General features: G+C 40.3%; 1 protein-coding gene across 3 annotated transcripts; it reads right to left on the bottom strand.

Annotated features, from left to right (window-relative positions):
• Nucleotides 1-4,524: 4,524 nt before the first annotated feature.
• CCNL1 (cyclin L1) lies at nt 4,525-26,533 on the bottom strand. Of its 3 annotated transcripts, XM_069975290.1 has the most exons (11): nt 26,223-26,533; nt 26,027-26,101; nt 24,033-24,142; nt 11,314-11,434; nt 9,891-9,955; nt 7,268-7,367; nt 6,806-6,910; nt 6,467-6,608; nt 6,108-6,207; nt 5,673-5,756; nt 4,525-5,252 (listed from the first exon to the last, which is right to left on the bottom strand). In XM_069975290.1, exons 1-11 carry the CDS (start codon nt 26,463-26,465, stop codon nt 4,904-4,906), a joined length of 1,494 nt encoding a protein of 497 aa, XP_069831391.1. In that variant the 5' UTR covers nt 26,466-26,533; the 3' UTR covers nt 4,525-4,903. The 3 variants fall into 3 exon arrangements, with proteins under 3 accessions (XP_069831391.1, XP_069831393.1, XP_069831392.1); XM_069975292.1 differs by lacking the exons at nt 4,525-5,252; nt 5,673-5,756; nt 6,108-6,207; nt 6,467-6,608; nt 6,806-6,910 and adding an exon at nt 9,647-9,660 and having other exon boundaries at nt 7,280-7,367; XM_069975291.1 differs by lacking the exons at nt 4,525-5,252; nt 5,673-5,756; nt 6,108-6,207; ... (1 more) ...; nt 6,806-6,910; nt 7,268-7,367 and adding an exon at nt 8,858-9,660.
• Nucleotides 26,534-26,760: the final 227 nt, after the last annotated feature.

Raw genomic sequence — 26,760 nt, 5'->3', positions numbered from 1 at the left:
TCATATGGCTTATACCCCTAAAAATGTGTATATCACATGCTTTTCTTATTGAACAGCGATTGTTTTCTATGTCAACATAGAGCGCCTTAACATTGACCTATTAGCAGGAAAACAAGTGTGTAAAAATATCCATGACTAAATAGGGCTTCTCATCAGAATTCTGGGCATACCTTTTCTTCTTTTAATCTAATAGTCCCTTTCAGCAATGAGATTAAAAACTGTTTGATAATAATATGGAGCCTCAAAAGCCTAGGGGTACTCTTCAGACTGGTAAAAGCCCAGCATATATCCTATTATTTATCCTCTCTGTGCCTGCTTGCATCTGTCTACTATATTTAACACAATAGATATAGAGGACATGGCTTGGGCTTTTACTGTGCTGGAGATCACAGTAAAATTATGGCGATATAAAAGGTATGCCCAAAATCCTGACAAGCCCCATCCAGCCTTGGGCTAATTTACACCCGTGATTTCCTGCTGTCAGGCCTAGTTAAAAAATAATGTTGGGCTATACCTATTGAACTGTCCCTTAGCATCATGTTTTTTTCCTGACTAAATACTGCCACCAAGTGGCCTTTCCCTGCTGCACTAATCTCAGAGCTTTTCATACTTACAGCACCATGTTGTATGCAGAATACAGGATATAAAGTGCAAAAGAGAAAGTAACCTTGGCAGGCTGCTCGAATGGCCTGAGGAAAAGCGGATACCCTGAACAGAATCATGTCTTTGGCTGCATGCACATTTCCATGATATACGGTCGGTACACAAGAAGACTGTATGTCACAGACTGAGCATCAGGATTAGGATACTGAGAGCTCTGAAACAGCTAAACTTCTTTGCTGCTAAACAGACATGGTTGTGTCAATACAGGAGCACAGAGCTTTAACTATTTCAGAGCTCCTGGTATAATAAATCATGATGCAGGAAGTTCTGTAAAAGGTCAAGAGTACAGTTCAAGAGGCAGTAGAGACCTTGACACTTTAGGGGCTGGAGGACATCTCCTTGACTTTTCGTATGGAGATGCATGGGCATGAAACTCTTGGTGGGTCAGTTTTTGTGCTGTTCTTAATGCCATTGGGGTGTCCCAGCTGTTGTGTTGGTGACCCCTGCACTCTAACATTACATGGTCTCTACTTTGGGACTAAGTTGCTGTGGTTCCCAAACACTTCCACTTTTCAATAATTTTACTTACTGTTAATTATGGAAAAATCAAGAAAAGAACTTTCACAGACTGGCTGTCACTCTAAAGAACTCTGGATTTAAAACTTTCTCCCATTTAGTGTACTTCTGCAGAATCCACATCAGGCTTTAGTTCAAATATGAGCGAATATACAGCATTAAGGAAGTTCATCTCTATTCACAAGTCTACAAAGTATGTGTTATCTGCATTCACAGAAAAAAAGTTAAAGTCGTACTTTTCGTTATGCTAGTCATCATAATGTAAAAATCTTCTGATCTAGTAGAAAATATTTTGTGCGTTACATATACTATCCCTATACTATCTCCTCCTACTCGTTTAATACACCTCATGTCAGACATTACCTAGTGCCTAGGGCAGTATCAACCACATTCTCTCTTTGTGATGTTGCTCAAGTGAAAACACAACTCTCTATTGTTTCAAGTTGCACCGAAGGCAAATACAGGAAATTACTCCAGCTTACCTAGGTGGCCTTTCCAAAAATAGTAGAATAAAGCCTAATATGAGGAGGATCACTTTGGCTACACTGGTAAGTAAAAGCCGGCCAAATACATATAAAAATGTCCCGATACACTTTGGACAAAAGGGTTGGCTAAACCTAAGCTGAGACAAATATCTAAAGTGTATGGTGGCCCTCACCCTTCACTGGGAGAAGGAAAGGGACAGGCATGTTTTTTTTTTTCCAATTTACTCTTTATTAATTTTACAAAACAACCAACATATCCCATAAAATCACAAACAATAATACTATTAAATAAATACCACTACCCACCCTCAAAAGGAACCCTTATTAAAGTAGGCCCATGAACCATAATACAGAACTTATTTCTCCCGTGGAGTCACCCCGCAGGGCACCGATTAACATTTTTCAGTTGCATGAGGCAACACCTGTCTACCTCTCACTTCCACCTCCCACTATCTGTTCAGTCTCTATTTTACTCTATCTGTATGGGGTCCTCTCTCCCACCCGCCCGCACGTGGGCCACACCCGCGGCCGGGCCAAACCGGACAACACCAAACAATCCTAAAAAAAAAAAAATATATATATATATATAATAATAATAATAATAATAATAATAATGAATAAAAAAAATAATAATAATAATTTAAATAAAACATAAGCAATAGATAATAAATGGATAAATAACCTGCCAAGATTAACATTCCTCTATGTCCCCAGCCCCCTTCCACAGACCAAGCCACTGCAGCCTTCCTCATCCACTAACCCACGCACACCCAGCGAATCCGTGATCGCCAGACCCCCACCTTTTTCAGATGGACGGTCGACCACTAACAGAACCATCACTGTTATTATTAGACTTGCGCTGAGACCTCTACAATATCCCTATAGAGATGTCGCACTTCTTCCATACTCCCCTGATAACCAGTCAACCATTTATTATGCTCAACAATGGCACCCAGGGAGGACATATTAACATACTCATCACAAAAGGCTGCACCAAGGCATGGTCCGCCCAACAAAAAGATTAGATTACTGCCAGGTTTAAAGTAATGGGCATGTCTCCCAAAGGCCCTAAAATTAAAATTAAGTAGAGAGTTTTATAAGTTGGTATTCACTTGAGTTTTTTTTTTTTTAATTATTTTTATTTATTTATTTATTTTTTCTCTCCTCTTCCTCGGTGGGTGGGTAAAGGGGGGGATAGAGAATAGGTTAGGGTTAAAAATATATAACTAAACTGTTGTAATTTTGTTGGGTTATAGCAATAAAGATGTTAGAAATGAAACAAATTGATTTAAAAGGTACAAGATCTAAAAAAAATTAAACATAACTGTCTTATAGTCCAAGGAGATGGTATAGTAGGAACTATTGGTGCAATTCGTTTTATGAAGGATTGTGACCGGTGGAGTACACGCGGGGCACCGGAATTCTAGTATTAAAATATGGGGTAAGCTTGAGGGGGTGGTTGTGTGGGGGAGCCGCTTGTGTTCGCCCGGGCGGGGGCTGTGCTCGGGTTCCGAGCTGAACCGGACAGGAATGTAATGATTTTTTTTTAGATATAGTTCTAGGTAAGGGTAGGTGACATCCTCTGTTTCCATGACCTTGGGAGGGACAGGCATGTTAGATTTCAACTGCCTGGCCACATTGTTCTGGAAGAGAAGCTGCCACCAGAGCGGTTTGGCAGCAGCTTATCCCTCCACTCTTCATGGACAACACATGAATGTATGGCCATGACAAATGCTTAGGTGTATGGAAGGGGGGGATGGGAGACAGCTGTTGGCCGAATGTACTTTTGGCCAGCAGGATACACCACCTGCAGAAAAATCTGTAAAAGATCTGGTTTTCATGGGTCTGGCATGTCAGGGGAATTACAAATATGTATGCTTGTCTGATAAGCATGCACATTTTCAAACAGCAACCAACCCTTAAATTGCCAGGATATGGCCACAAGACTCCAGCCCTGAAGTCTGCTAGTATTCAGCGACTCCGGCTATCACAGAAATATTAGCAATTAAAACATAACCTTTAATAATTTAGGCCAAGAGACAAAGTGCCACAGAAAAAAAACACAAATATAAACAGGGTCTCTAGGATTGATGCAATTAAAACACATTAAAAAAGGGGCCAACCCCTTTTACATGGCTCCTTAATACTGCTGGCAGGTAAGATAAACCTAGGTGGGGGTGGGTGGTCATGCTAGCTGCATTACCCCAAGTTCTCTGTTCTGCTCCCCAAAACTAACCTCTCTACTTGAGTGACAACTCAGCAGTCATGGATGCCTAAATTGCCACTAAAAAGTAAAATGCATTCCTGAGAAACTGCAAAAGTTAAAATAAATATGTCCACCTTTACTAACCTGCCTTATCTAGGTCTCCAACAATGCAGCAGAGCAATGAAAAACCTACCCCTTGTAAAAATGACTTTCCATGTCTATCCTGTAAATGGAGGGGCAAGGGTAGCCCACTCAGGTGATCGATAAGGATCTCAGCGGTTAAACCACCAACAATCTTGAATTTATCATCTAACCAGTGAATAGATGATTTTTGCTTCTGGCAAAAAAAAAAAAAAAAAAAAAAAAAAAAAAAAAAAATCTATAGACCTACAGGAAATCTGACAGGTTTCACAAAAAAGGTGGAAGCATAATCCATATTAAGGGTGGGAAAATAATCCATATTAAGTGCCGGTTTAATAATCTATGCTGAATAGTCTAAGGATTTCTCACACAGCAATGCCAGTTATATTTAAAAGATTTTAGCTAGAATGAGTTTTTCAGTATTTGACTTATTTATTTGCAGCTAAATCAGCAAACCTACAGTGTATGAATGGAGCGGGGAGGATTATAGACCCAATAAAAAAGTCCAGAACACACTTGGCTTTTCTATTTTATTTCCTAATAAAATTCAATTTGTATACATGCAGACTAAAACCAATATGAAAGATTTCTTAAGTCTTTAAATAAATCTTCAAATATACCAGTGTCTGCAGTCAGTTTATATAAAAAATAAGACCTTTTACAGCAATCCATTCACAGAAGAAGCTGTTTTAATACAACTCTGGATCATTGTACTCTGACCATGGTTTTTTACATCATACTGTCAAGGTATAATGTGCAAAAAGATATAGATTGAAAGAAAACCAAAAATATCTTGAGTGTCCATTTCTGTAGTCGAATGTTTTAGTTACAAAAGCCTACTTACAAAGTCCTTACAAACAAACAAACACGTATTTCCCTTCTGGTCTGGCATTCAGCGCCTGTGCCTGCTGTGCCCGGAGTGACCACTGCTGTGATGTTTACTTTTGTGTGACCTTTCAAATGATCGAGACCTCTCTCTTCTATCCCGATGGTGGCTGCGGTCATGTCTGTGCTTTTTGGAAGGATCACCGTGTTCCCTGGATTTGCCTGGGGTGGGGGAATGTGACTTTTTCCGTTTATGGCCATGTCTGTTTGAGCCCCGCAAATCATCTCCGCGATGCTTTAGCTTAAGGTGTGGGGATGCATGATTGTGATGTCTCCGTGGGCTCTCACTGTGACTACGAGATCTGCTTCTTGATCTTGAGCTGTAAGTTCCAGATCGGCTCCGTCTATTATTATAGCTTATGGGGGAAAACATGTAAGAGTTAAAATGGATAAATACACATCCACACACCAAAAGCAGTGCACTTTGTTGGAAAGAATTCTACATACTTACTGTTTATGTAAAATTCTATACAGTCAGCATTATAATGCTGTACTGCACAACACATTATCAAAAGCAGTATGTGTTTTCTGAACATAGGATCCTATTATAAAAGGCTTCAGACTATGATTAACTACTTTTTGGCCACTGAAACTTTATATTTCTAGTTGCCTGCATTTAACACTGCAAGGACGCATATGAAGGTTAAGAAGAATTATGTATTGCAGAAGCAACTGAGCGGTCACAGGAAGACATAATTTGATGTCAGAGAAGATATTATTTGACAACTCCTGGCCCTGAATGATAATTCTATACAAAAACCATGAAGACGACTTACTGTCTCCTTGGAGAGCGAGATCTTGATTTTGTTCGTGATCTTGACCTGCTTACACTTCGACTTCTTTTGTTTTCTTTGCGCAAACTGCAATAAAGACGTAACAAATTAGGAGGATGCGACTGGTCTGAAATTTACTATTTGACAAAAACTTTACTGCTATTTAAAAAAACAAAAACAAAACCCCACACAAGACTTTCAGTAATCCTTGTCAGCTTTTTACTGGCATGTACTAAATATTTTGACCCCAGTCGTCACTGTAGAAAACCAGCAGCCACAATTTACATAAGGGTAAGAAATCAAATCACAAACATCTTTGTGAACATGGGATAAAATCTAATTGTTTAGGGATTCCTTCTCTACTTTAGTCCCTTTAACCATCTTTATATTTGCATTATGGAAGGAATTTCTAGATACCAATAATCCAAAACTACCTACCCATTATAGGGACTCTTCAATGACTGTTTTTCTTCTGGTTCACGTTTACTTTTTGTAGACGCTGGAGATTTCTCCTCTGCTTTTACTTCTCTTGGAGATGCTGAATGAATGAATGAATAAAGTCACTCAGTACATTGCTGAAAAATCAACTTAAGTCTACCCCCATTACCTAGCTGATATACCTATAAAGATATCAAAAAATTTGCAGAATTTCATACTATAGCTTACAACTGAGCAGAAGAAATGCTAAGGAAAACTTTACTGAAAATAGATCATATTTGATTTTTAGTCTGGTACATGAGAGTACATTTTTGATGCCTTAAATTATGTAATATTGAGAGCAGTGATGATAAACATACATGGTTTTGAGGCTGGAGAGAAACCTCCCATCATGGATAGAGCAGGTGTCCCATCAGGATTTAGCCCTTTTGCTTTAAGTTTAGCTTCCTGCAAGGCATTTTTCCTCTTTTCCACTTCTTTCTCCAAAAATTCATAGTTTGGCTGTTAAAACATATCAAAACATCACATTAAGATAACGCATATGTGCATAAAAGGAAGGCAAACACACACACACACACACACATTTTCTTGCAGTCTGCACAAAAAAAAAAAAAAATCACGTTGGATTACTAAACCCAAATTAAAAAATGGGGTAACGATAAGACATGATAAATGACCTGTATAAGACAAAACATTACCTTCTTCCGACTATAAAGTCTCAAAGTTGTGACACAGATTTCTTGAATGCTTTCTTCAGTAGCACCGAACAGTAAAAACCAGTGTGGTTTATTCGGTAGCGGAATCTAAAAAGAAAATGGGAAGAAATTCAGGAGAAAAGTCGGAGTTTACACTTATTGCAGCAATGATAAGTAGATGTTTTTAAAATAGTTGAAACCATGTATACAAAAGGAAACCCAATTTACATTTATTGTGCAGTATGTCTTGTAGGTATTAATAAGTAAGCCTCAACATGAGATCAATATGCTTATCTAGCGTTAGGCAGTGACATGTGTTATTTAGAAGTAAGCTGCCTGTGTTGAGAACAAGTATTGTCATGGGAATACAGCCAAGAGATGGTTACAGTCAGGCAGAAGAAATACATAAAAGACAAATAGGTGAGCTCAAAGATGATAGGGATAATAAACATACTAAAGACTCACCTGCAAAGCTCTAGCAGCAAGATATATACAAGCACACGCAATAGTTTCTGCTTCAAATCTGACAAAAATATTTGTTCGAAGGCAATCATTCATGTAGTTCCTGAAAAACATATACATGACATGATATCATTATGACATGATGTCTTTAATATTAAAATAAAAAAAAGGGGGAAAAAAAATAAAAATAAATCATTTTGGAGACTCAGGATACTTTGTTTTTTCTTCGCTCTCTGGTTATAATACATAAGCATGTAATATTACACTTAAATGTATATATGGCAATTACAATATTATGTTTTCTGATCTGGACTTCTATCCCTCTATATAACTAAAGGTAAAAAGCTATTAAAAGCACTGTCTGCCAGAATATTCTTTTCTATGGAAAGCATAAGGACAGCCCTGCTCTTTTTCAGAATATATATATTTCTGGTGTATTCTCTGATCTATCCAATTAGCCAAAGTCTGGTGTATGCACTAGGGGAGCAATGATTGATAGATGACCACCGTGTATGTAGATACCCAGCAGTCAGCCATTAATCACAGTGAGAGGAGGTGGAGGTAGTGTTACTCTAGTGAATGCACTATACAAAGCCTGTGTCCTATGTATTCTCTGATCAGACCTATTAAACAACTAAAGATTTTATTTGTGCTCCGCTAACAGAAGGACAAACTCCTGAGGGACCTGTTGCCAGATTGCAGTCTGCTGAGAGAATGTTTTTAAGGGTATACTAAGGGTATACTAAAGGGGTTGTTCCAGGGTTAGGAAAACCTGTTTTCTTCCAACATCAGCGCCACACCTGTCCTCAGGTTGTGCGGTAATACTCGGCTCAATGTACTTCAAAAGAACTATTTTCTGGAAGGATGCCGCTTAGATTTTCTAATCCTGGAAAAACCATTTTAAAACACAAAGCAGATTTGTTGCTCAAATTTATTTTAATGAGTAAATATTAAGGAGAGTGTGTTGTTTGCTTCAGAAATGTCTGCAACACATGTGAACTTACCCCCATTGCTTCAAGATTTACATGATAAGCATTTCAATTATTAATATTAAATCTGAGGTCTGCCAGTGTGTTTAACTGTTTACACAAAATCAAGAATAAGACATTGATATTTTCCAATTCTATTGGTGCACCTTTGCCATCAGCGTGTGTGTACTCTTTTTTCCTTGAGATAAACTTAGCCCCAGTTACTTATATGAATCCCATGTTATGAAGAATATGTGCAGTGATTCTTTTTATACATTATCCCTACTGTGTGTACCTGACAATATTTTTCAGTTTTTAGCTATCCCAGCTAAATAATGAAATGCTAAACAACATTAATATAGTTTAGTTTTTGTTTTGTCAGAGCTTTAAAATCTCTGCTTGCTGTTAGTTAATGAAAGCTTCTGTCTTCGCAGGCAGAGGGGCTTTTTACAAAAGCTGTGATAAACTATTAGGGTGGGTACAGACTACGGAATCTGTGCGGAAATCTGCTGGCTCCATAGACACCATTCTACGGCCGGGCGGATTCAGCATTCCACCGAAAGAAGTGACATGCCAATTCTTTCGGTAGAATGCCGAATCTGCCCAGCCATAGAATGGTGTCTATGGAGACGGAACTTATCTGCGCGGATTCCGTAGTCTGAACCTACTCTTAGCTGGACATGACCAGCACAATTCTATGGCCTCTTAAAGTCAATTGTTACCATCTACTGGCAGCAAACAGACTGGAATTAGGAGACAATGGGGGTGATTTATCAAACATGGTGTATAGTGGCTCAGTTGCCCTAGCAACCAGATTCCACCTTTCATTCCTCACAGGCTCTTTGGAAAATAAAAGGTGGAATCTGATTGGTTGCTACGGGCAACCGAGCCAGTTTCACTTTACACCATGCTTAATAAATCTCCCCCAATGTTACAAAAAGCTACTGAAGTTTCTATTACATAATATAGAAGTTACATTACTATGCAATCAGAAAGTCCCATTAAGAACACAAAACTTTTAGACAATGCAAAAAATGATATAGTAAACTTGCAATATTACTCGTTTTAATTGTCCTTACCAACTACAATGCAGTACTACATCTAATGCTTACCAACAGTGTAACACTTCAAAAGGATGAGACTTGTTTAAACAAACAATCTAATGTAAAACTGCAAGGAAAGCGAGTGTAAACAGAACAGATTGCCTTTTTTGAACAGTTACAAAAATAGTTCTGAAAGCAAATATACAAATCCTTTGGACACCAGCACAGAACTAGAAGATGCGACCAGATGGATATGGACCACTTCAGTGGATCTCGGATGAGAGCTTGCACTGCATTGGCTGAAGAGAAGCGCAGCCAATCAGGCCATCCAGAGGTTGGTGTGGTGCAGAGGGCAGAGTTCTATGACTTACCATCATGGACTACCCTTTAACCAAAGAGTAGAAAAAAGAACAAAGTTAAACAGAGATCTCCAATTGATATATTGCTCATGCCATGAAAACAGTAAGCAGAAACTCTTGTAAATGTACACAAGTTAAAAATTTTTACAATCTAGATTTTAGAGACCATTAACACATTTCTGCTACTATTTACCTGGTAGTGAGAGAGAAAAAAAAAAAAAAGTAAAAAAAGAAAAATAAAAGCTTAAAAACTTACCAGGCCGTCTGAACAAGGGTCTGATTCCTTTCACATTCTAGAACCTGTAGGTACATAACAATCATCTAGGGGAAAAAAAACAAGGTTGTGATTCTTAAAGTAGTAAACTCAAGGAGAGGAATGTGAATAGTACTACATTATTTAGTTCTATAATAATAATAAAAAAAGATAAAGAGGTACCTCTATCATAATGTGTAAAATAATTGTACCATACCATATAGATGCAAATGCCTGTTTGACACTTGAGTCTGTGAGAAGGACTCCAAGGGTAAGTGCTCTTTTAGATTGTTTTAATACAGATCTGTCTGGAAGCCATATATTATGTGTCAAGAATGAGGTCATATAATCAGAGAAAAGCAAAGGAACATTTCAAGTAAAAAAAACCTTTGGGAAAGATTTCCCAGTAACGCCTCAATGGGTTATCAAAAAAAATATATGGCTTAGTCAGGCAGCTGTATTTAAAAGCATCCCTGAGGACACTGACCATTATATGAAAGGCATCAGTAACATGGAGCGTGTGTAATGTAGGCATGAGCCCCTTCAAATGATTATCAGTGGAGCGGGCTGGATTGGTGCTCTAGTGGGTAAAAAACAGTTTTTTTAGGCGGCACGTCTGTGTCAAGGGGTGGTGCTCGTAGTAAGAAAAAAATTCTCATAACATTTCAAAAGTCCATTCTCGGCACTCACCATATCATGCTTCAAAAAAGTTTTATTGTAGAAGAATCACCAGAATACATATGACAGGACTTTTCGGCATCAAGCCTTCCTCAACTAGGGGGCAGCTGGGCCCCAGTGCTACAAACAGCCTTACCAGACACAAGATTACACTACAAACTGCACATGAGCAGCGCTGAAGATGAAGGTAAGAGACATAATGCCATCCTCATCGCCCCGTGCGCAATAGTGAGCTATCAGCAGGTTATATTAGTTTAACCTGCTGATAGCTCCCCTTTAAGGTTTAATGTAGTCTTACAGGCTGATATTACAGTAGCACAGTGCTATATTGGGCCAGCAAAGGACAACTCAAGTTGTGGCTCATGCATATGGCCACAATGTACCTGTGCAGCAGTAGGTACATCTGTATGGACTTTTCCCCCCTGCTATGATTGTATAAAACATAAACAAAACAAAAGAATCCCTAAAAAAACCAAGAAGCATTTCATTTCAAAATGGGCACTAAGGCTCAAAATAAGTAATTACCATAATCTTCAGCACCCTGTGCGCTATAGGGACATATCAGCAGGTTGGATACGCCTAAACGTCTCATTTCCTTGTTTACAATACTATTTTGATTGGAAATTATGTCGTTCATTTTCTCTTTGTTTTTAACTTTTCCATAAATCTGAATCTTTTTCAACCTCATATACATCCAGAATGAAATGGGCTTAAATAGTGAATATAGCCCAAGACTGCAGCTGCTCACCTTGTGAGGATGCTTCACGTGAACACAAAATCCCAGTTCCTTTAATACTCTTCTTTCCGCCTTGATGACTTGTTTTTTTGTTTCTATGTAGCTCTGATCAAGTATCAGAGGACTTGGGGTCCTAATTTGTGGGAAATAAAAATCAATAAGGCTTTGAAATTGGAATAATGTTGGGTGGACTTTCTCGCCTTTCAACCGACTAAACGGCAACAGGAACCAAAGTTTTGGCTTCCTGCAAGCATGTCCAGACCTTCACCTTGTGCTGTCCAAGTTTAATTTTACCAATTCTTGCTGAACACGTCAGGATGCATCAGTTGTGCAAGGATACCAGACAGGGTGATGGAAACTACCTGCAGCTACAAATATATGTCATCTTAAATTTCTAAAGCTATAATAAAATGTCACAAAAGGAAGCTTTACAGCGGGCAAGAAGTTCTGTCTACTCCTGAAACTGTGCAGGCAAAAAGGTACGATGTGTTTCGCATTTCATAAACTGTGTCTATTGAATGTCCTAAAGCAGCGATCGACTGAACTACACCAGGCTGTTCGGTATCTGTGAAACAATAGTGGCAAATATGACTAAATTTGGTCATATACACAATGAAAAGAACCATAAACCAACACTGCTTTAATAAAAAGGTCCTAAGTGTGTCTAAGAAATAACATGTACACTGCAACAGAAGACAAGGATCAGAAAGCACTGTGTGATATCACAAGTATACCCTATAAGGTGTTTGTACTCATTATTGAAATGTTAACCACCTAGGTGTGTATGGGGGTGCCTCACCTGGTGTTAGGGAAAAGATGGATTTGGGCATATTGGATTCATACATTGATCTTTCCCCCCCCCCCTCACAGAGAATAAACTGCAACGAGAGGTGCCTGTCAGCAATTTATTTTACATGGTCTATCTATGGCTAGCTTTACTGCTACAAACAGTTGACTTCTTCACTGCATTATTTATCTGAAGAAACCACAGTAATAAACTTAAAGCTAAGGTGTGTTCTATATCATTAAGAAGAATCTGTAACCTTTAACAGAAGTAACTAGGATAGGTATAGGAGTCCCTAGTGGGGAGGCATATACAGCACTAATATAGAACTGGATAGCTTAACCTCTTAAGGACATATGACGTACCGGTACGTCGTATGTCCTCATTAGCACTTCAAAGCGGGGCCGCGCGGCTTTGAAGCGCCGCGGTCCCGGGTGCCGCGTGTAGCCCGGGACCGCCGCTATTAGCGGGCACGGTCTGATCGCCGTGCCCGCTAATTAGCTAATCGAAGGCAGCTGTCAAAGTTGACAGCTGCCTCCGATTACCGGAGGCAACCTTTCCCTGGTGTCTAGTGGGGGAGAACTCAGTTACGGATGCCGGCCGGGGACTCGTCCAAGATGGCGCCGTCCCCGGCTCGGCACTCGTTTACTTCCGGCTGCAGCAGCCGGAAGTAAACGAGTGCCTCATTGATCTCTGCAGCATATCTATGCTGCAGAGATCTCAATGAGAGATCCGTATACTTATACTAGAAGCCCCCCTGGAAGACTTCTAGTATAAGTGTAAAAAAAAAAAAAAAAAAAAAAAGTGTTGTTTATAGTAAAAAGCCCCCTCCCCCAATAAAAGTCTGAATCACCCCCCTTTTCCCAGGTTTTAAATAAAAGTAAACAAATAAATAAACATGTTTGGTATCTCCGCGTGCGTAATCGCCCGAACTATTAATTAATCACATTCCGCATTGCGCATTTTTGGTCGCATCAAATCCAGAAAAAATGTAATAAAAAGCGATCAAAATGTCGTATATGCACAATCAAGGTACCGATAGAAAGAACACATCATGGCGCAAAAAATGACACCTGACACAGCCCCACAGACCAAAGGATAAAAGAGTTATAAGCATGGGAATGGAGCGATTTTAAGGAACGTATATTTGTTAACAATGGTTTCAATTTTTTATAGGCCATCAGATACAATATAAGTTATACATGTTATATATCATTTTAATCGTAACGACTTGAGGAACATGCATAACAAGTCAGTTTTACCCCAGGGCGAATGGCGTAAAAACACAGTTCCCCCAAATAAAAAGAAATGCTTTTTTTTTCTATTTCACCACACTTTGATTTTTTTTCTGGTGTCGTAGTATACTTAATGCAAAAATTCAGCCTGTCATTGCAAAGTACAATTAGTGACACAAAAAATAAGGGCTCATATGGGTTTCTAGGTGGAAAAATGCAAGTGCTATGGCCTTTTAAACACAAGGAGGAAAAACAGAAAACGCAAAAACGAAAATGGGCCCCGTCCTTAAGGGGTTGTTCACCAATTTTTTCTTTCTTTCAAATCAACTGGTGCCATAAAGTGCCAGAGATTTGTAATTCACTTCTATTAAAAAATCTTAAGTCTTCCAGTACTTATCAGCTGTTGTGTGTCCTGCAGGAAGTGGTGTATTCTTTCCTGTCCGACACAGTGCTCTCTGTTGCGTCCTCTGTCCATGTCAGGAACCGTCCAAAGCAGCAGCAAATGCCCATAGAAAACCTCTCCTGCTCTCCAGACTGGAAATAATACAACTTCCTGCTGGGCATACAGCAGCTGATAAGTACTGGAAGGCTTGAGATTTTTTAATAGAAGTAAATTACAAATCTCTGGCACTTTATTTGAAAGAAAAAATTTTTTGGTGTACAACCCCTTTAAGGCCCACAAGAAATCTGGTCCCAAGCTGATCTTTCAGGGGGGCTGGAAAACACCTTCCTGCAGTTTTGATAAGATACTATTTACTTTTTCCCACTATAAGCAGTAATACACCAGCCTAAAAAAAAGTCTGTGGATTTATGCCTGACAACACATAGGTTATGTGCATTTGGCTTAACACTAAACACAGGTTCAGGTTCCAGACAGGAGAGGGATGGAAGGATGGAACTCTTTCCTTTGGAGGTTTACCCTGCACCATGGGCTTCAATTACTTTGTTGTATTTGCTGTCCAAGTGAGATTTGCTGTGACAAAAGTGGGACTGTAGGGAGCAAGAAAACCATTTCATAAAAAGAAACATTTATGGGATCCAATAATATAGTTTTATGGGACCCAATACCATTTTAGCACTAAACCCAGAGTGATCACACAGCCTAAGGGCCCTATTCCACCGAACGATTATTGTTCAGATTATCGTTAAATCGTTCGAATTTAAACAATAATCGTTCAGTTGAAATGCAGTTAACGATTATCGACCGAACGAGAAATCGTTGATCGCTTTATAAGACCTGGACCTATTTTTATTGTTGCTCGTTCGCAAATCGTTCACATTGAATAAGACGTTGTTCGGTCGTTCGCAATAGATACGAACGCAATAGCAAAGAAAAAACGATCGCAAATACGATCATAAGTAACGATTATCGTTCCAAGGAAATAAGTGAACGTTTTCAGGTCTTTCGCAATAGTCGTCTGAGATCGTTAATCGTCAACGATTATGCGAACAATAATCGTCCGGTGGAATAGGGCCCTTAGTGGTCCATTTACACAGAAAGATTATGTGACAAATTATCTGACAAAGATTTGAAGCCAAAGCCAGGAATTTATTTGAAAAGAGGAGAAATCTCAGGCTTTCCTTTATGACCTGATTTCTGTTTATAGTCTATTTCTGGCTTTGGCTTCAAATCTTTGGCAGATGATCAGAGAATTTTTCTGTGTAAATGCCCCCTTACTAGTAACCACTAGTGTATAAGCCCAAGACACCTGCATAATAGAAAGGTATTAACAGGGTAATGTAATGTTATCTTCACTACAAGGTAAAAACCAAAAATACACAAATTTACAAAGAGAATTAACATGCTCTTTTCTTCAACTAATGCTGTTTTTCAGGACAAGAAGAGAACAGAAAATTACTAATGGCAATCTAGATATTATAGGATCTCCCAATATGCTGCTCCTGCCGAGGCCATGACCAATGAGAAAAGGAGTGCGTCTTGGGTGATCCCTCAAACATTTTACATACTAGGGTGCCGGATTTCTAAAGTCATAAATGAATAGACTACAACGGACCAGAACATGGAGCCATAGAGCCATTCATGCTGGCCCATTACAGCATCACTTTAGGAAAATGAAATCTGGCCACTGCCTTTCAAAGAAATAAGAAATACACCTAAGTACACATTATGGCCAGTAACAAGAGATTTCTTTCAGTGCAGCCAAACGAGGCCCATTGTATTAAGGCCCTATTCCACCAACAGATCTGATGACAGATTATCTGCCAAAGATTTGAAGCCAAACCCAGGAACGGACTATAATCAGAGAACAGGTCATAAAGGAAAGACTGGATTTCTCCTCTTTTCAAATCCATTCCTGGGTTTGGCTTCAAATCTTTGCCAGATAATCTGTCGTCAGATCTGTTGGTGGAATAGGCCCTTCAGATTCCTTATGCAGAGATCGGTTGCACACAGCCATAATGTTGCCCATTTTAGTACATAAATTACTGCCACAGGCCCCAGATCACTACATAAATCAAAACTGATCTTAGATCTTCATAGAATCTCTGTTAAGGTAAAAGAACAAGAGGCCTATGTTATACAGCTGTAAGGTGGATACTAAAATGCCATCGCACTGTGGCTATAAGTGCTCCCCCCCAAATAGCTACCCAATAGTGTGATAGATTAGTTTAGTCTGGTGCTAAACTAATCCATAACAACCTAACCATACTGATGCATGGCCTATGTGAACTCTTGATGTGGTTTTTGCTAGTGTTTACACTACTCTGTCCATATTACTGTCAGATGTGGTGTCAAAAGATTAGATGTGGTGCACATGGAAATGGTGCTAAAAGTAGTTATGTCAAACTTCTATGCATAGCTAAACAGGCCACCTTTGTAGCCAGACATGAACATCTGTAGCCCTAATCATTAATGAGAGAAACTTCACTTTCTACATGTTAATGCAAATAAATGAATTTAAAAAAGGAGTTCTTTGATTGGAGGGGTTATTCACGATATAAATTTTTTTATTTTTTTTTTTAAACAGCACAAACATGTCCACAGGTAGTGTGTGGAATTACAAATTGGCTCTATTCACATCAATGCAGCTGAGCTGCTAGACCACACACAAACTGAGCAGAAAAGTGGTGCCATTTCTAGAAGAAAGTACCTGTGTTTTTTCTAATTCTGGATATCGAAGTCTAATGCTACAGATATCTGCACAAATAAATATGTGAGCCCCCACATATTCAGAGGACAAAGAGGTTGAGCAGCATTACTATCTATTATGACCTCTGCTGGAGACAAAAGTAACATTAATCAGTAACTAGGTCTTACACTGATCTTGAATTACACAGATAGTATAAAACGTGAGTTCCAGGCCAAACTGAAGCTTACTTGGCTCTGTATGAGTGCCACAAATACATTACTTAAAGGTGTTTACTGACATGGTTTGTAATCTGCTGTTTTTCTAGGGGGCTTAAGCCTAAATACAGTAACTAATCTAAGCAGGGAGAGCTGCAATGTAACAGATGTAAATGGTAGAGAAGATTTCAGACCACAGATTCAACTTAGACCATGCAGCTAAGCCGTAGTTACTGATCATGACTGTGCCTTAACTTGGACTGATCACTTAAATATTTTGCGATAGTTAAGGTAAAGTAAATTGCAGTTTTGGCTGCACTAACTTACTTAGCTAGGTGGCGCAAACACAAAAGATTACTGCTTACGAGGCAGCCGTGCTCATAAGAGGCATACTTGAACTCTACCTCTTCTCTGAATGATGGCCACTAATGTATGAACTTAGATACTTAGGCAGTAAAAATGTGGTGTAATAAGAATTAAAGTTAGACGTCTGTGAGTATAACTGATGAAAAGGTGTGGACTGTTAAAACCAAGTTCACATCCCTGATCCCTGTCAATGCCATTCTATGGCAAATCAGGTTCCCGCTTATCTCTACTCCCTGGACATGTTGCAGCATATATGAAAAGCCTATTCAGCCAATTACTAGATGAGAGGTCTGTGGATCGCCAGTGCTTGGCCGAGAGGGCATTTCTTTCTACCTCCTGCAAATAGAAACAGCGTCAGGAAGTAGAGATCACTGAGAATCTGGCTAGTGTCAGAAAAGCAGAGGTGGGGACCAGATGTGGGTACTGCCCATTTTATTTTTCGTTTCAACAGTTTGTGGGGGAAAAAAAATATATAATAAAGACTGTGGGGGAGATTTATCAAACATGGTGTAAAGTGAAAGATTCCCCCTTTCATTTTCCAAAGAGTCTGTGAGGAATGAAAGGTGGAAGCTGATTGGTTGCCAGGGGCAACTGAGCCAGCTTCACTTTACGCTATGTTTGAGCATAAAATATGCTCTTAAAAAAAGGGACACGTGCTAGAACAGGAACAGAGTTGTACAAGATAGGAGGAGAGTGAACGACACTGGATTCACATTAGGCTTTAAAAAGCAGTCAAAACTGAATAAACTATACTGCGAGTTTAGTATCTGTCAGATATAATTACTTACTAATAATTTTAAAGGGCAGAACTGGACAACTCATCTTAAATCTGCCATTTCTCTTATTACAGCTCCAGCAGACTGTGTGCACATCCTGGTGATGCTGCAATTCTCTGGCTGAGAATACAAGGTCTATTCACAAACATGTACGGAGCATCTGCACTTTATAATCCAACTGTGAATTTGGTTTACCAGCTCATATATATAGTAGATTAGAAGTAATGTTACTTATGGAAGATACTATAGGACTGGGATGTCAAACTCAGGCCCTCCAGCTGTTGTAAAACTACAAGTTCCATCATGCCTGAAAAAGCCAAAGTTTTAGCTTTGGCTGTCCAGGCATGATGGGAATTGTAGCTTAAAAACACCTGGAGGGCCTGAGCTTGACACATCTGCTATTGGACATACTGTCAGTGCTATATTAGGAGTTACTGTAAATATGAAAACAACATTTGCAAATAGGAACTTCAATAACTTCCTACTACTTCTACTCTCTATAAAAACAAAATGTAAAAATTCAGTTATTGTTTCTCATATATCAGTTTGGGTACTGTACTATTCTACTGCAAGTTGCCAGGCCTGTACACCAGTTGGGACAGCCATACAGTGGTAATAATTGTGTAATTACCCCACTGTGTCAGCTTCCCGTTTTAACTACCCCGCTGCAACCTGGAAAAGGGATTGTTTGGCAACAAGCTTTGAACTGTTGCGTGACTACATAAACAAAGTTACAGTAGGGGGAAGTTCCCACCTTCACATGCAGCTTTTATTGCCAGAAAGAAAAGATCCTCTGCCTGGCACGTGCAAATTCAAATTTGATACAGCAACTAAACTTCTACTAGATATTGTGAAGGTGACCATACACCTTAAGACAGGTGTCATCCAAATGCTCTGACGACTATTTCTCGGGGCCTCCTCTATATACACATAGATGCTCAGCAGGCACACTTCAGCAGGTAGATGGATAAGGCTACTTTGGTGGCTGTTTATATCCAGTGACAAAAAAATTGGGCAATGTGAGACAAAGCAAGGAATTGCAATGAAACACCTCCTCTCCTTGTAGGGGAGATGCAGGGCGCAGGTCCAAAGAAGATCAATGTCAGGAGAAAAAAAGTTTATTAAAAAATCCCATAAAAATAGCTAAAAAGCGACAACGCGTTTCCAAACCAGACTGGTTTCTTTCTCAAGTGTCAATGCCTAAACAATGCCTGTTTAGGCATTGACACTTGAGAAAGAAACCAGTCCGGTTTGGAAACGTGGTGTGTCGCTTTTTAGCTATTTTTATGGGATTTTTTTAATAAACTTTTTTTCTCCTGACATTGATCTTCTTTGGACCTGCGCCCTGCAACTCCCCTACAAGGAGAGGAGGTGTTTTATTGCATTTACATGATCCTGTTTGGATCCACTGGGGGAGAGGCTGCGGTTCTGATACAAGCCATTCTCAGTGTTGTGCCTCCCTTTGCACAACCGACACAGGTGAGAGCTTCTAATATTGTGCTCGCACCTATTCTACCATCTGACCTGTGCTATGGAGCGCTGTTCCATTTCTTTGTTAAAGCAAGGAATTGGGCATGTTGAAATCCAACACATTTGATCATTATTTCTGCCACTGATGGAGAAAGTGAGCTCACAGCATGTTTAGCATAAGGCTTATACTACTTTATATACTTTTGGAAGGAGTGAATATTTAATATGTGTTGTAAAGATGCAGGAAAGGAAAGTGTCAATAGCCGTGTCTAAAATCTGACCTTATGTTTTGTTTGAGGGTTTTCTTATGTACACCTCACGGTCCCATGTGCAAATCTATAAAATCAGTCAGTAATGCTTTTAGTTGAGTATACCTCTGTATGCAGAGAATACAAAAGGAGCATGCTGCCATTTTATTTCTAGCGGGATTTGTGGAAAATGTAACATAGAGAAGCTCCTTTTCCCACTGTATGGAATACACCGAGGTATAGTGACTGTCCTGTGCCTCTCTGTGACAGCCCTATAATAGCTATGTACAAAAAAATGTGTTCATAACTATGCACCAAGTCTATGACAGACATCGCAAAAACCACAGCATTCACTGACATCAGCACACAATATCTGTGCAGCATGTGAATGAGCATTGGGAGACCCCATTAATTTAGACTATACTATATTACCACATGCAACCTTAAAGAGAGTATATGCATGAAGGTTAACAGGCTGAATTCATGGATATATTATGAAGTTGGGCACACATTTTGAATATACATAAAACAGTTCTCAATAAAAAAATAAATAAATGGAGATTTTTTTCATGCTTTGCTAGAAGGTAAACTGCACTACCCTTAGCAGGAACGTTGTATGTAATAATTAAAGTTCTACCGCTGGGTATAATGATAATGTGTGTGAATGAACAAATATGTAAATCAGCCTAAACATTTGTTAGTTTTTTGTCCTGTCAGATGAGCGGTACACAATGTGTGATATGTACTACTTGCTTATCTTCCTAAAACAGGATGTGCTAAAATTTGAGCTAAATGACTTCTCTGCCTCGTGTTTCTTTAAAAGGAGATAAAAAATTTTTTTGACAATCAGTTAAAATAAACTTGGACAGCAAAGACAAAGGCTTCACATGATACAGGAGTCTGTCCAAATGGTTCACCGGTGGCCAACCTGTGAGTCCCCGATTCCAGTGACCTATTCTCAGAGCACTGGCTTCTCCATGGGGATTTTCGACACTTCACTCACTGTTGCCAAGACGACAGCTTCATCTCTATGTACCACTCCACATCACCCAGGCATTGGTAAATGTAGCTGGTTGCTGTATAGTCGGTTGCAAGGGGGAAAAAAATGCAAAGTCAATACAGGCATCTCAAAGATATAAGGCAACATGTTCATGTATCCATTCACATATGTAAACACTTCCCTACTATCATGGATTTGTAATGCAGTATAGACATCAATCTACTTACAACCCAGATAGTAAATTAGCACTAGCTTCTACAAGGTTTATACAATAAAAACTATTACTCCCAAAACCTCAATTACCATGTACATTTAACCATGCAATGTTATTTCAACAGGAAGGGTGTTGGTCACATCAAGAGGTCTGGACAGGTAAACATCTGCCAGACAACATAGGCCGTCTATTGAATAGTCATCAGAGCCCACAGATTGTTTGTGTACACTACTGAAATGAGCCGGATACACCAACAAAAATGTAACCTTTAAACAGCTTTAGGTTAAAGCAAGGAATTTGAACAAAAATCCTACACTCTTGCTAAAAAAAAAAAAAATAATAAAAAAAAAAATAGAATGTGTTATAACACTAGTCTGACTCCATCCACATCTGAGATATCCCTCATTGGTCTACATTACAAATACAAAGATTACAAAGATTACATGGACTGTCAAACAGCTGAATACAGTATATGTAACATAAAGGGAATCTGTCTTCTCTCCTGACTTGTCTGTTTCAGTAAACTCCGCCCAATAAAATAATTTTGGAGCACCTTGTATAGGAACTCTTTATTGTACCAACCCTGTTATGCCTTCTCTAGATGTATTAATAGAGAACCAGGTGTTACCATTCCTCCCGTCCACTGTATGTGTAATGGTGGAGTCTTACCCTGTCAGATTGGGCAGGGTCTCTTTACAGCAGGGGTGCAATCTGCAGGCTTCAACTTTTAAAAAAAATGTACAATTGCCATCATGCCTGGAAACCCATTGGCTGTCCAGGCACGATGAGAAATGTAGTTTTGCAACAACTAGAGGGACGCAGATTGTGCACCCGCTGCTGTGCAGCATCTACCCACACTAACGGGGAGGAATGGAAAAATGTGGTAATAATGGTAAATTAATGGTCTATTAATTTATACATCTACAGAAGAGGGAATACTGTCCCCTCCACCACCAATACCAAGATTAGAGGGAAATTGTTCCCTGAACAAATGTTTTGCCCATAGATTTATTGGAGGGACAATGTGTATGCACAGAGACCCTCTATTCTTGGGATTGGCGAGAGTCCAGTGGTTGGAATCCCACCATCTAGCTGTCCCCTATCCTGAGACTAGCTGATAACTCCTTCAAGTAGCATCCTTGAGTTACAGCATTTTGATCCATCTTAAAACCGATGACTACAGACTTGTTTTTAACTACAAATCCCAGCCAACCCTGCTTGTTCAGTGACTAAGTAGGATTTAAAACAGACTAAAATATAGTGTATTCACCTCATTATATGACCACTTTATAGTATAAGCTGTCAGTGGCTTGTGTCACCAAGCTCACTGTAAATGTATTATTTTGCTATGATTGCTGTATCTCAAGATCAGTAAGATCTGTAAACCAAAGTCTTTCCACTACTCAAGTGGCAATTTATGCACCTTTATCTATCCCTATGGTGTAGATGAAAACTAGATGTGATGCTTTAATATGTTGCCTTGCTAAGTAAAAGTAGTATAATATGAAATACACTGAAAATAAACTGAACACAAAGGCACAAAAATGCAGCAGCTCGCATCATAATGCTGCATATGATAAAATAGAAACCCAACACAGACTTTATTGGGTTTATGTCTTATCATTAGCAGCGAGCTGTTGCACTTTGTGTTTGCATTTTCCTTGCCTAGTGTGAACGGTGGTGTAGGAGAGCTGACCAGGTTATTTTTTTTTTGTCTTTTTGCTGCGTTGAAAAACATAAGTTTAAAGGAAGTTGTAAAATACACTGCCATTGATTTTAAGGGTACAATTGTTGGTTTGTCCTTTTAGGGCTCAGGTACTTAGCAATAAGGCAGATCAGTGCTGTACATAACATGGCACCCAACACCTGCTTACGGCTCATACCAAGTCTCCAATTTTAGGCTCTGTTCACAATGGCAAACAGTTTCCTTCAAGGATATGTGTTTCCTTTTCTAGTTTGTTTAGTTTTGAATTGTTTTCTCTAGTAACTAAAGTCCGGCTAAACTGTATTGTTCTCTATGGGTAAATTATCCATTTTGGTAGGACTTTTCAAAATATGTGGTGCGGTAAGAAACTGGTAAATACTAGACAAATTGTCACACTAAAGGGGAACTATGAGCAGGTTAGACGAATTTAACCTGCTGATAGCCCCTGGGACGCCGAGGAGGAAGGTATGTGTCTTACCTTCTTCCTTGGCGCCAGTCTTGCGCTGTTAGTAAGCGTGATTTTCGTCTGTGGGCACTGTTAGGAGCAATGCCCTGCTCCTCCCACAGCGTCATCTGGCCCGCCCACTGCACTGAAAATCAATGGAGTGAGTGGGCCGGATGATGCTGTGGGGGTGGGTCAGCACTCCTAAGGGTCCATTTACACAGAAAGATTATCTGTCAAAGCCAAAGCCAGAAACGGACTATAAACAGAGATCAGGTCATAAAGGAAAGCCTGAGATTTCTCCTCTTCTCAAATCTATTCCTGGCTTTGCCTTCAAATCTTTGGCAGATAATCTGTGTAAATGGACCCTAACAGTGCTCTCAGCCAAGGATTACACAGACTAACAGCGTGGGACTGGTGCCAACGAGGAAGGTAAGACACATACTTTCCTCCTCAGTGTCCTGGGCGCTATACAGGGCTATCAGCAGGTTACATTTGTCTAACTCGCTGATAGTTCCCCTTTAAGTGTTAACTAGTTGACAATGACATTCCAGCTTCACAATGCATCACATAGCCCTCTTGTATAACAAAACAATGGCTGGAAATGATCTGACACTTGGGAGCAGACTGTCTGCATATATTGCAGGTGGTTTATACTACTAACCCTTATACTGTATGGTTACATTCTATGACAAAATCAAACCTGTGTCATGCCTCAGACTTGTAATTTAAGTTGTCTCTTATAAAGGCTTGGTCATCTCATACATAGCTAAGTGCTGAATAGAGTTCCTACACAAGACCTTGACTGAAAAATTAAGCAAGACATTCAAATGACATCACGAGGGTATGTTTAACACAACAACGATGCACAAAGAATACAGAAAAAAAATGTTTGGAAGAGGTAATAACATGTTTTATGTGCCATTAAAGAGTCTACATGGCCATTTAGGTTAAAGATAACATCACAACAAGTTAAAGTGTACTTTATCAAAACTGGCTCTTCACAAGAAGTAATGGTCCTGCAACTAGGGTGACAAAGAAGAATAAAAGGAGAAATGATTCATTGTGCACCACTTTTGTAAGTTAAAACTCCCACTTCACTAGAGATTGGGAAGCTGTCAATCTGCAGAAGTGAACCCATTGCCCAGACAACCACACATCATGTGCTTTATAACAGAGACACATACCGTTTTGCTCTCAACTGGCGCAAGTGGTGAAAAACATTTATCACATCTCTAATCCGTCTGGGAGATTCTTCAATTTTGGAAGCGAGATTCATACATGCCATGGCAACAATCTGAAAAGAAGTCAATTTCATGAGAGTACCATATTTCAATATGACAGAACAGAACAGCGAAAGCACAGGGAAATCTGCATAGTAAGAAGTCTACAGTGCTAGAGACACACAGGATTAGCTGACAGACTTACAGCAATAAGTCTTGGCTTCTTCTAGTACATTCTCATCTTGACAGGAAAAAAAAAGGAAAACCTTTGGCTGCTCCCATTCAACTCTATAGGAGGTAACCTATAAGCGTTGTATGAATTTTATAGTGCCTACATTTTTACAACTACATGCATCATTTGTCAGAAGAAACCCTAATTGTAGGTATGAGGTGAATGAGTAAGGCAAATAGTCTATTCTCTACTCTTGTGTAGTTCTGTACAAAGCCAGTAGAGCCCCTTTTAGGCTTCTCAGACCAACATGTGCCAGACTAAAGGGGTTTTCAGCAGTTGTAATAAACTGCATTAGGGTACGTGCACACTACAGAACCCGTCACAGACTCCGGTGGCTGCGCGTCAAAGACTCCATTCTATGCACGGGCGGATCAAGCAACTGCAGTAGTCCATAGTCCACACTAAGCTGTATGCCATTGTGTGGACTGCAGCTGCCACTTAACCTGAAACTCTAATGCTGGGTTTACACAGAACGATTATCGTTCGAATTTGCACGACAACGATCGAATTCGAACGATAATCGTACGTGTAAACGCAACAACGATCGAACGACCAGCGAGAAATCGGTCATTTTGATCTGTTATCTTGTTCTTAAATTGTCATTCGCAAAAAATTTGCCGATCGTTCCGTGTAAACAGCCGTCGCGCGAAAGCCCGCCCCCCCGCTCATCCACAGCCCCCTGCACCGGGTCGATCGCCACCCCGATCAGCACCCCCACCGCCGCTCTGATCGCCACCCCCGCCATGAGCATACGTTACCTGCTCCACGTAGCAGGTCTTCAAAATCCCCGACTCCCCTCTTCAGCGCATTGATTGGCTGAAGAGATGAGTCGGGAATTTCAAATGGCTTCTCTTCAGCCAATCAGTGCTCCTCTTCAGCACCGATTGGCTGAAGAGGAGCCGTTTGAAATTCCCGGCTCCCCTCTTCAGCCAATCAATGCACGGCAGCACTGATTGGCTGAAGAGGAGCCGTTTGAGCGGCGGGGGTGGCGATTGAGCTGGGCTGTGGGCGCGCGATTGCAAAACGATTTTTCCGTACGATATATCGTACCGCCTAAACGCTGATCGTTATAAAATTAAAAAAATTGTTACTCCGACATCGTTAATCGTACGATCGGGCCAATTATCATTTCGTGTAAACCCAGCATCAGGGTCCATTTACACTGAAAGATTATCTGCCAAAGATTTGAAGCCAAAGCCAAGAATGTATTTAAAAAGAGGAAAAATCGCAGGCTTTCCTTTATGACAAACTGTTTATAGTCTTGTTTCTGGCTTTGGCTTCAAATCTTTGGCAGATAATATGTCAGATAATCTTTCTGTGTAAATGGACCCTAATGAAAGACAGTGTAGCCCTGACCCTTAAAGGGATTGTCTCATCATTAGAGATACCTGCCGAGGTCCAACTACTGGCCATCCCCTCATCACCACTGCTTCATTCATTCTCTAAGGGAGACAATGAAGTGTCATCTGGGCCAATTTCTTGCTTTATTAACCCCTACTGGTTCTGCCTGCAAACAAAACCGAACCGCCCTCCATTACAACACACACAACTATACAGACTCATAGAAAAGATACATATAGCTACAAAGATGCATACACTGATAGACACACCGTTATACAGACTCATATACAGATACACACAGCAATACAGACTCATATACACACACGCGGCTATAGAGATATACAGCTCTGACAGACATGCGCAGTCGGCACGCCGCTCTCCTCACCTCGAAGCTGTGCTTCACAAACGACTTGGAGTAGAAAAAGCGGTGAAATAACACCTGGCCGGTCGCCATAGCCACCTGAGGAGAAGAGAAGGAGAAGTGACGAACCCCAGGGAAGACAGCCGCCATCTTGCCCACCCCCGGCCCGGTCCCCTCCCCAGCAGCCCCCACCAGTCGGTGCCCGTCACCCCCTCCTTACCTGCGGCATGCGGAGTAAGATGCCGGCTGACTGGATGAGCTCACAGCCTAAAATGCGGAGGTCGGTCTCCGTGTTGAGGTCCAGGCCATCCAGCATGGAGGGTGTCGGCGACAGCCGCTCGTCAGGGATGATGGAGTTATCTATAGTGAGGTAGACTTCGCAGTACAGCCGGTCGCCGATGAGAATGCCATCGTTAGGACGCGGGGGTACTGCGGGAGCAGAGAGGAAGGGGACAGCCGCCATCACTGTGACCAGGAAACGTATGTGCGACGAACGAGTCAGGCGGAGAGCCGGCAGTAGCGCGCAGCCATATCCATCCGCCAGTGTCAGGACGCCAAATAGTCCGCGTTCCCGGCATTCCGCGCGTTAGCCATAGTATGGCTGCGGCCAGTGCGGTGTGGGAGCCGTGTCCTTATCACAGGGGGAGGCCGAGGTGTTAGAGGGGCACTGTAGTATAGGAGGAGTGCTGTATGCCTGGAAACATACCCTGCGGTATCGCATGTCAGGTATAATCATCATTAGGGTACTCATAGGTTAC

Source organism: Dendropsophus ebraccatus, chromosome 6, assembly GCF_027789765.1.
Source record: "Dendropsophus ebraccatus isolate aDenEbr1 chromosome 6, aDenEbr1.pat, whole genome shotgun sequence".
Taxonomy (NCBI): Eukaryota; Metazoa; Chordata; class Amphibia; order Anura; family Hylidae; genus Dendropsophus; species Dendropsophus ebraccatus.
Note: the sequence above shows the minus strand (reverse complement) of the source record. Positions and strands in the feature narration are given on the sequence as shown.